Below are 11131 nucleotides of genomic sequence, written 5' to 3'. Positions count from 1 at the left end.
TCTTGTCCTGAGGGCTGAGATGTCCTATAGAATGTGCCCATTGTGGGCTTCTCTCTTCTGCATAGGGTTGGAAATGGAGACAAGGGCATCATGTGGTTAAGCAAGTGTCTACTGCCTAGTGGCCCTATGCTACTCTGATTTGGTCATGGGGTTGTATCACTGTAACAATAATCTTAACTAAGGCACATGACATTTATATCTGTATGTACAAAGTGGCCAGGGAAAGACAGTGAGGGACTTCAGTTGCTCTCCACTATCATATATGTGTGTATATACATTATATCTGTGTATTCATATATAAGCATATGTGTATGCTTATTTGACATTTTATTTAGTTTGAAAGTATGTGTATGGGGATTTTGCCTGCATGAGTGTCTTATGCAGTACTGAATGCTTTCCCTGTGGAGGTCACAGGGGAGCAGTGGATCCTCTGGAACTGGAGTTACAGGTGGTTGTTAGCTGCCATGTGAGTGCTGGGAAGTGATTCTGTGTCCTTTTCATAGCTGAGACCACCTTATATTTTTTCAGTCAGGGACTCTTACTGGAGCTTGCTAATGGCTAGATGGGATGGCTAGTAAGCTCTCTGGTGCTGGAGTTATCAGGGGTCACTTCATGCCTAGGTGTCCTCACAGGTTCTAAGGGTTTAAAATCATGGATTCAAGAGTGTATGCCAAGCAACTACTTCACTTACTGGCCTGTCCACAAGCCCATCATTCTGCTTTCTTGAGAAAATATAGCTCACAGTGAAGGAATGAAGGGAGGTCTACTCCCAGGAGAAACATCTACAGATCCTCTGGAATTCTTCTGTGAGATGTAAGAACACTGACTTTCATCGATGCTCATTTATATGCCACACAACCATTAACAACAGCATGGGTTTATATGTTATTTCAAAATTCTAGTACAGTCCAGTATCATATTGTTTAGGTTTTTTTGTTCAAAGTGTTTTATATTTGTCAATTAGGAGCCTGTTCATGCTTCCTCATGCCAGGTTCCAGAGAAAATTCTTGATGTCTGTTCATGTGTTTTTGTACTTGTGTATGTGGCTGTGTATGGACAGTAGTGCTAAGATGTGTGCATGTGCGTGTGCATGTGAAGGTCAGATGACAATTTGGAGGAGTTAATTCTCTTCTTCTACCAGGTAGTTTCTGGGATTTGAACTCAGGTCTTCACCTTCAATCACTGCACCTTTAATCACTGAGCTATTTCAACATCCTTCCACACGATATTTTGAGACCAGGTCTCTAATTGAACATGAGGCTCACATGGGATTAGACATGTATGCCACCTCTCTTATGGGGATTTGAACAATGGACTTTATGCTTGCAAAAGAAGCAATTTGCACACTGAGCTATCTCTTTGGTTGCTAATGTTTATGTGTGCGGTGCTGTAAAATAAACCTAGGGCTTTGCATATGCTAAAAACTATTCTTCCACTATTGTAGGGAACTAGTGACAAAATGCCAGGTGAGAAGCAACATTCCTAATCACAATTTGAAGAGATACAGTCCATCACAGTCAGTTAGGCACAGTGAAGGAACTTGAGGTGGTTAGTCACATCTACAGTCAGGAAGTAGAGAGGCATAAATGGTTCTGCTCAGCTTGTTCAACTCTGTCCACCCTATACGAAACCATAGTACACGCTTCCACATAAAAGTAACTTTACTCACCTCAAGTGACCATGCCTAAAAACACCCACTCAGAACTTTGTTTCTATGGCAACTTTCAACCCAGTCAGAATGATCATCAAGATTAACCATCACACACTGCAAACAGGGTGAGTCTAAATTTAAGACCTTCCTGGCTTAAGAGACATGAATCACCACACACAGCTAACAATCATATCTGTGCTGGAAATGTCTTCCTAAGGGTAGTATGTTGATCTGAACTTGAGACAGTCTATACACACAGTACTTCCTGTGACATGTGGAGCAGTGTAGTTTACAGGCAGACAGTTCACAATAGCCTGAGGGGTTGTGAACAGCAGAGAACATGTACAGGAGTGAATCCCTCACTCTACCACTCAGTGCTCTCACCACATGGACAATACTGTTCAAACCTCTTTAATACATGGTTCCTAACAGAGCTGAGAATGGACAAGGTGAACAGGACAACAGGAATGAGGTACAGTAGAGTGAAGCAGAATTTGTGATACAAAAGCATCATCAGCCCCCAAGGATATCCACATTGCCAAAGAGCTGAGGACTACCCTGGCTGAGTGTCACAGAGAGGTAGATGGTGCCTCCATGTACTCAGCCTTCCAATATAAAGGTCTCAGTAGCTTGGACAATTGGATCAAAAATAGGTAAGGAGCTTGCCAAGGAAGCACAGGTGACAAGTAAAACAGGACCACGAGTCATTTTTTTTTTCAGAACTCGGGTTGCTTGCAAAGATCAGCTCTAAATCCTCTTTGGCAAAGGTACAAACAACTTCTCTACAGAAACTGATGACATCAGACTCTCTTAGGCTGTTTGTTCTTCAGAGTGGGAGGTGCCCATATGCTGCTGCCTCTATGCAAGTTGGAAGGAGATCCACAGGTGCTAGGTTCATGCCCAAAAGTTGTTTGGAACTCCTGGAGGCATGTTTGAGGCTGGGTGTGGCTGGGCTCAGAGCTATAATGGTTTATAAAGAAGAGGATTTGCACTGAGAGGAGCATTTAGCACTCTTCACCATGAAGGGGACACTTCTTGTGCTGGGCTTGCTGGTGACTGGAGAGCTGAGCTTCCACACAAGTGAGAGAGGTACCCTTGTTCACCCCATCTCAGCCCCATGGAGATATCTAAGTGGGGCCCTGAGACAGACCTAGGCATCCTTGGGAGGCCATTGGCAAGATACTGCAGAAGACAATTGATGCTTTCTGCTCTGAGTTAAAACTTTTGGGTTTGTGGGACATTGAGACAGAGGTGTGCTGATGATGATACTCATGATGAAGGGACCTTAGTTGCATAGTTGAAGCAGAGGCAAGTTTTGGGCTTATGTGACAGTCAGATATCAAGGTCTGTCCACTTATGGATGTTTTTCTCCTATATCTGTGTATCTCATGTAAACCATGTTGTTTCTGGGAGGCTGAAGCCTTTGGGAGGGTTTATCTATGAGAAAAGTCAGTTAAGGCATTTGTAAATGCTACAAGGAACATTGAGCCTCTGCTTTGACCATCCCATTGTCTTTTAATGGTGTTTTTTTCTCTGTGCTTGCAGCAGAAGCATGTGTTCCTTTCTTCAAAGGCTATACAAGTGTTGTCTCTGGATTAAGGTTTTTGGTGCATCAAGAACTCCAGGCATTCAATGGTACTGCAGGGGAAAAGGTGGCCTTTGAAAAAATCCAGGACTGCTACAAAGAGGAAGGATTAAGAACCATATTTCTGGACCCCCAAATTATGGTAATTTTCTGCCTACCTGTGGCCTCCCTTCCCCCAGCCTGGAACCTGCTTGCTCAAGGGTGGAGCTACCTGCTCATTCGTCCTGCCACGCCTACTGCTGGACCCTGCCTTTGCTGCCTGGAGGCACACACGTGTTCATCCTGCTACTGGACCCTGAGTTACTTGGCGGGAAATTGGGTTCCCTCCCCCTTCCTTTATAACTGAGTGTCTGAAAATAGTAAAATTGAGCTTTGATCAGAATTTTGTCTTAGCTCCATTCATTCTTCCGCCCCGTCTAGATTCCTCTCTTTTCAGCTCGAACTGCCATTCTCAGTTGAACCGTTCGTGTTGTGGACTGCGGGCAGGCCGCAACAGTTGGCACCAGAACTGGGACCTGAAGAATGGCAGAGGGATGCTAAGAGAAACGACTGCTGTGTGGAGCTCCACAAGAAAGGAAAGGATCTTCGTATCGGAGGAGCATCAGAGCAACGGACAGGTACACATGCTAGCGCTAGCCTAAAATTTCAGTTTTGTAAAGTGTTGCTGAGGATGCGGTAGGATACGAATCAAGTTTGAATCAGTGCTAACCCAACACTGTTTCTGCTTGGGTCAGGAGCTCGTTAATCGGAACTAGATACGGAGACAGGCAGTGTGCCGCAGCTTTTTAGAAAGCTGCTTAGGTGGAAGAAGGAAGGGTTTAAAGTCATGGATCAGGCGGTTGTTTTTAGTTTTCAGGAGTTGTTTCAGGCCAGAGGAGTAAGGCTTGAAGTACAATTAGTAAGAAATTTTTTAGATAAGATAGATAGCTGTTGTCCATGGTTCAAGGAAGAAGAAACGATAGATTGTGGAACCTGGGAGAAAGTTGGTGAGGCCTTGAATATCGCTCAGAAAGATAATTTTACCCTAGGTCTCTGGGCGCTTGTAAATGATGCTATAAAAGATGCAACTTTTCCAGGGCTAAATTGCCCTCAGGCGGAGCTTGCGGTATCTCAGGAGGAGTGCCTATAAGAGAAGGCCTCCTCAGAAAAAGATCTTCTTAACTCAAAAATTGATAAATGTGGAAACTCTGATGATGGACTGAATTTTAACAAAAATCACTCAGATAGAGGAATTGCCCATTACCTTAATGAGAATTGGTCCTCTTGCGAATCTCCCGCTTCACCTATAGTCACCACTTCGGGAGGTGCTACTCATAGGGACACACGGCTAAGCGAGTTAGAGTTTGAGATTAAGCTTCAGAGGCTGAGTCTCTTAAGATATTTCTAGTTTAGATAATGATTAATGTGGTTCCTATCCTAAATAGTAAAATTTAAGATAAGATATAAAGCAATGCCTCTTTATTAAAGCGTTAAAGCTTGCTTTAATAGGTATTCATAGGTATTAATTGATATCCAAACTTCGTAATATGATAGTAATGCTTCTAATATTGATTTTAACAGTGATAAATTGTTTTAAACATAGGTTTTCCTTTCCCAAAGTTGTAGATATTATCCTAACCTTGCACAAAAACTTAAAAATTATGGTTAAAACTGCCATTGTTCCATTGACTGCAGCTTGCAGTTTGATTGCAAATTTAAGATTAATGCTCAGATTAAAAAGTATTTTACCTTTGAGTCAATACAGGGCTCTGGGCAGCCCCAGAGCGGCTTGTGGCCCTTTCTTTTGTTTTGCAAACAATGCCTAAAAAAGTTTTTCCCTGTGTTCAAGAAAATTTCTTTTTAACAGTGTTACAGATCTATTCAGATGTTTAAAATAATGCTTAAATTCAAAGATTTTTGCTTCTAGTAAACTGGTAATCACTAAAAAATTTTGCCTCTACGTATGGCTAATATAGCTTTACATTATGTAAGAAAAATGTTTATTGTTTCTGCTTCTTTACAAGAAGCCAAAAGTTTTAATCTTTCAGTATATATTGTTTCCTAAGTGGAAAGTATTTTATTAACTAATGCTTCTCAAGGGAAGTTTACCTTAAATCCTTGCTCTCACCCAAAAGATTCAGAGACAGTATCCTTTTATTATTTAGTGTTTTAGTTTACTACAAAAGGTTTTACAAAAAATAAAGAAAGCTTTTATAATTGTTGTTAATTGGTAATTAAAAATTAGTTGTGCCCAAGACAATTCTTCGGCCAGAAAAAAACATTATTGTAAAGTCATTTTTCTCATCCTCCCAGCCAATAGGTGGCCCACGTGGGCCCAACTAGCTGCTGTGGGGCAAAGTCTTAAGACACACAGTTGCCCCTGTTCCCAACACAAATAATCTGGTTGTGTGCTGTAGATGGTGTTTTAAAATGCTGAACAATCAAACCTTAATTTATAAATTAACAGTCAATGCTATATCTCTGAGCTCATAATTACTTAAAATTGTTCGTCCCTCAGATACTATTTATTCTCAAATTTACAATTGCTTATACATATTTCTAGTTAATAAATAAATAAATTATGCACGTGTGACTCTTAATAACTTTTCAAGCTTTCTAGTTACAACCGTTCCTTAAAAAAAAAAAAAAATGATTGAAAGTGCAATTAGTCACTGCCCCTTTACAGCCAAATATTTAAATGTTTTGTCCAAAAAGTTATTAATTCAAAAGGTTAGATATTGTAAAATTTTAAACTTTAACCTCTTAAAAGACAAAAGAGAAAAATTGTATCCCCATATATACTATTTAGTGCATTTACATGCACACTATTTAAAACATACCTTTATTTTCAAAATTTGAGATTAAAATGTCAAATTTAATAAATGCTTTTTAGTATTTTAAAAGAGTCTACTTATTGGCTTATAGATTGATCCTAAAACAGCTACCTTATTAGGAAAGGGAAAAACAGGTTCTCTCCACAGAACTCTACAGAAGCATATTGGTAATTCGTGTGCTGAGCTGACAGGTAAGTTAACTCAGTGTTCTGATTAAAAGGACTAAAAGATTAAATTCATGTTTTAGATCCATCCTTGCTTGTCATTTTTCCAGTTTAGACTAGCTTCTAGCCTTTTAACTTTATGGCAATAGTACATCAGAGACAGTATATTCAGACTTAGTAAAATTAGTCATTTAATAGAGTCATAATGATTTTTCACTCTTCTTCAGTGTGACCAGCCATTCTAACTCAATCTTAGACTGGTCTAATATTCAGTTCAATTATTAGAGATTCCTATATTCTAAATTACCTAGCAAAGTTAATTCAGAGCATTTCCCCCAAGGTCACCAAAGGCTCATCTTGCCTTTACCTTATTTGTCCTAAACTTTTTGCAAACTGACATTAAAGGTCAGTCTGCAGCAGAACACCACTGGCACCCCGTTACTTCTAATTCTTATGCATTGGTAAAATGGAAGGACGCCCTGACTAATGAATGGAAGGGTCCGGATCCAGTTCTAATCTGGGGAAGAGGCTCGGTTTGTGTTTTTTCAAGAGATGAAGATGGAGCACGGTGGCTACCAGAGAGATTAATTCGTCAGGTAAACACAGATTCTGTCTCTTCTCGTAAGTATCATTCTAAAGACTAAAATTCCTCTTGTGCTTAGAATTCAGCTGGGAGTGGAAGCTCCCAGAAACTGTTTTCCTCTGAGCCAATTCCCCTACAGGAGGCCGGAGATTAGCTTTAGTTTTACAATTTGCATTTAAATAAAGTACCTTGACTTCTCCAAACAGAAAATTTACAGTGCTACTCTCTCATTGTTTAGATTTCTTTCTTTTCTCAAGCAGGTCAATCTACATTCTCCGGTTCTCAGCCCCTAAGAGCAAACAGGTGGTACTGCTAATCTCCCTTCCAAGGACATCCCAGCACGTGGCTTTCAGCCTGAGATAGGATTTAGATTTACCAGGAGAGCTAGGGAAGTAGAAATTTCATATATTTACAGAGATTAGTTCTTATTTTGATAGAGATGGGCTTAGTCCCTTAGCTGGCCTCTGGCTTTTCACCCTTGCTGTTACTGCAAGGTGTCCTTAGTTCCTCAGGATATTGGGAATAACAGGGATGAAGAGAAAAGACCTCCAGCTCCTATTTTAACCACAATCCATGGTGTTAATACTTACATAATTCTTGTCTAGGCCTTGCTAAATCTGAGGTTGACAAGTCTCATATAGAGACCGCGCATAGCTCAGAACTGCGATACTGATTCATAATCATATGAATACAGTATGGGTACCACTTGGCACAGGAGATTACTGCGGAGGGAAGGTCCAGCTTGACCGTTTCTGAGTTCCCTGTGCGACACACCTGATTTGAAAGAGGTTGGTATCTGATTCCAGCAAAAAAAACAAAAATACCTAAGGCTCTGCCTCCCCTCCCCAAAAGATACCAAGAGCCACAGATGTGGGTTGTTATAATGCTCACGGGAGGAATCAGGTCAATGTCCACCCAAGTCAAGGTTAAAGGCCCACTCATCTACGGATGAAAAAAATCATTTGATCACCTCTGTTAAGCATTGCCTATTTAAACTTAATTAATAGAGGGGAGAGAGGTTGGAGACCTTACTGTCGAAAGGGCAAGCCCTTCACTGCCTCCCACCCAAACAAATAAAAAAAAAAAGCCAACTGGCCTTGTACTAGGAGCCAGCCAGTCTTGCCCCTTCTCCCTGTTTCCCCGCCTGCCATCAAAAATTGCGGAGGAATATTAGCTCAGTGTTATTCTAAATTTGTTTAGTTAAACTTAGCCAGGGTTCCAACGCCCTACTTAAAATGCAAACAGGTAGTTACCTATTCAGCACTAATTAGCATTATAAAGTCAGAGCCTATTCTGTTAAGTGGTTTACTAGGATAATAAAGACAGTCTTAGCCAGATACAGTTTACCATTAGAAAAGTTAGGGAATCCCACGGAAACAGGTTTTTTCTTTAGCCCTAAGAACTCAGGCAGAACTATTGAACATAAATAATTTTTCTGCCTCAGGCCAGCCCTTTTGTTTGTTTGTTTGTTTTGTTAACTAATGGGAGGAGATGTGGCCTCCCTTCCCCCAGCCTGGAACCTGCTTGCTCAAGGGTGGAGCTACCTGCTCATTCGTCCTGCCACGCCTACTGCTGGACCCTGCCTTTGCTGCCTGGAGGCACACACGTGTTCGTCCTGCTACTGGACCCTGAGTTACTTGGCGGGAAATTGGGTTCCCTCCCCCTTCCTTTATAACTGAGTGTCTGAAAATAGTAAAATTGAGCTTTGATCAGAATTTTGTCTTAGCTCCATTCATTCTTCCGCCCCGTCTAGATTCCTCTCTTTTCAGCTCGAACTGCCATTCTCAGTTGAACCGTTCGTGTTGTGGACTGCGGGCAGGCCGCAACACCTACCTCTTCTCACCCATGCAACAAATGCTGTAAGGCTGTATACAAGCGATAGGTGCAACCATTACTACATGTCACGTGACCTGAAACTGAGAACTGAAACCCTTGCCCACCCTAGTACATGTAAAGCAGAATGCCCAGGTATACAGCCAGCCTGTTCCTTGCACCATCCTGCAGTTCACTCCCACATGCTGGGTAAACATGGGGTTCTCACACAAAGTAGGATCAGTGGAATGGCCTCTGCACAGGTTTGGTACCCCAATCTCTACTCTAACATGCTTGAAATTTCTTTCCAGTGTCTTTTTTGGAACCTTTCTGGGGTCTATTATTCCCCTGCCATTGATGAATCCCATTTCTGTGGGCATCATCTGTGCTATAACAAAACCTCCTACCACATCTGAAATGCCACTCCCACCCCAGGGAGTGCCTATAATTGCTCACCACTGTTGTCTCTTGTCATCTCTTGCTTCAAGCATAACTGAATTGCAGAGATGTATATTTTGAACAATTCAGCTCTCACCTTATTTCCCAAAGTATTTGACTTGAGTATCAGGTCTTGAAAAACCACAGTATTATCCAAAATGATTTTCCTCTAACAAGTCCAAATGGGGGACAGATTTGTAACATGGCTACACAGCCAATGTGCCTGGAGAGAGGTGCTCAGGTATGGGAGACATCACCAAACTCATACTCAGCTCTACTGTCCCTCTTTAGACCTAGCCCCCATCATGCTTTCCAGAACCTTCTCCCCTTCTTCACTGCCTGGCTATGATGGTTTTCAGGCTTCCTCCTCAAGGGTGTACATGGGCTCCAGTTCCCTTGAGGCAGAATTTGTTACTGGAGACCCGAATCACTGCATGGGATTTTCTTTCCTGTGGATGAGGAGCAGTCTCTTTGTGGGTGGTTAGGGAGCCCTGCTGAGGTCCTGTACCTTGTCTATAGCCAACATTGTCCCTCTCTGCCTTTTTGTTTTCCAGGAAGCCATGGTCTCCAGCCAAGAATGCCAGGCATTTTATACTACTGAAAACATATTGAACATTTTCGACCTTCTAGCTGGTTAATTAGAAGAATAGATATTAATGTGTTTTGGGCAACCCATCTTTGCAACATGTCTGATCCAAGTGCCATCTTGCTGTCCTGTCCTCTTCCTCTCCTGAAGTTGGATTCCTGATCCTGTTCATTCATCATTCAGTCTCTTAAACTCATTCTTAAAGGCTTGCAGCTCTGTTCTGTGACCTGTGTCTATGTGCTGAATAAGGTCTTCATGGGATCCAGGAGATACTGAGAGAAATGACTTGTATAGTCACTGAGAGCAGGGTGACTGTTTCTGATTAGCCAGGTCATCATGAGAGAGCCTTTTTGGTCTCCTTTTTTTTGTTGTTGCTGTGTAGACCAGACTGGAATTCATAGAGATCCACATGTCTTCCTCCCGAGTGCTGAATTTGTAGATGTAAGCCCCCATGCTCAGTTTACTGGAGCTCTGTGAGACTCTGTAGACTGGGATTTTCTGAGAGAAAATACCATATAAGTAGCCACAGGATTGACCAGGTTGTAGGGATAGAAAAGACGTGGAGAAACACTTACTTCATGTGTTGTCTCCGGGCTTTATCACAAGACTATGAAATCCTTGTGTCCAGTTATAACAGGAGAGTAACACAGAGATCACATGGGTGTGCTTCTCAGATGATCTTGGTCTGATAGTGACATTTACCATTTGTCACACCCTAGCCAATATAGCAGTTTCTAAGACAGTGATGGTTACACTATGAGACCCTACCTCAAAAACAAAACCAAGGGGCTGAAGAGATGGCTCAGCAGTTAAGAATGCCGGCTGCTCTTACAGAGGTTCCAAGTTCAATTCTCAGCAACCACATGGAGGATAAAAACCATCTGTGACCAACCTCAGTTGTGTCTTAAGACAGGAACAGTTTACTCATGTTCATAACATGAATAAATAAATCTTTAAAAGAAACCCAGAACTTAAAAATATACCAAAAAAAATTCAATGGGGAAAGACATAGGAGTTTATGCCCAACATGAGGAAAAAGTGAAGTGCTTGGAAGCAGGTTCAATGGGTAGAGTGATTCAGTGCACTATTGGGAACGCGAGTTTGACTCCCAGAACCCATTTAAAGCCAGACTTGTTAGCATGTGTCTAGAGTCCTAGTGCTCCTGTTTGAAGTTCAGGGGGTTCAGGTAAATTCTCAAAAGCTTGTAGACCAGCTACTCTGGCATTCCACAATATCAGAAAGCCAGAGGCCTGACCTAAACAATGGCTCAGGATTGTCCTCTGATCTCTACATGCCTGCTATGGCATATACATACCTGCTCTCCCTTATACACTCAAACACAAAACAGCAACCCAAGAAGTAAAAGGGAGAGAGGACTGGATAGCCATGTAAATTAAAATGATGAACTCCACTTGTTAAAATGGACATACAACAATAGTAACACAACTCTTATTCTGTATAATAGTGGAAAAATTGAGAAGACTCATTGAAGTGAGCAA

General features: G+C 41.6%; 1 protein-coding gene across 1 annotated transcript; it reads left to right on the top strand.

Moving 5' to 3' along the window:
• Positions 1-2670: 2670 nt before the first annotated feature.
• On the top strand, positions 2671-9684 carry LOC147003334 (secretoglobin family 2B member 20-like). The gene is made up of 3 exons (XM_085842461.1): positions 2671-2731; positions 3197-3378; positions 9601-9684. Exons 1-3 carry the CDS (start codon positions 2671-2673, stop codon positions 9682-9684), a joined length of 327 nt encoding a protein of 108 aa, XP_085698587.1.
• The last annotated feature ends 1447 nt before the right edge of the window (positions 9685-11131 follow it).

This window comes from Mus caroli, unplaced genomic scaffold, assembly GCF_978045245.1.
Source record: "Mus caroli unplaced genomic scaffold, Mus_caroli_1 scaffold_8, whole genome shotgun sequence".
NCBI lineage: Eukaryota > Metazoa > Chordata > Mammalia > Rodentia > Muridae > Mus > Mus caroli.
This window is presented reverse-complemented; position numbering and strand designations above follow the sequence as displayed.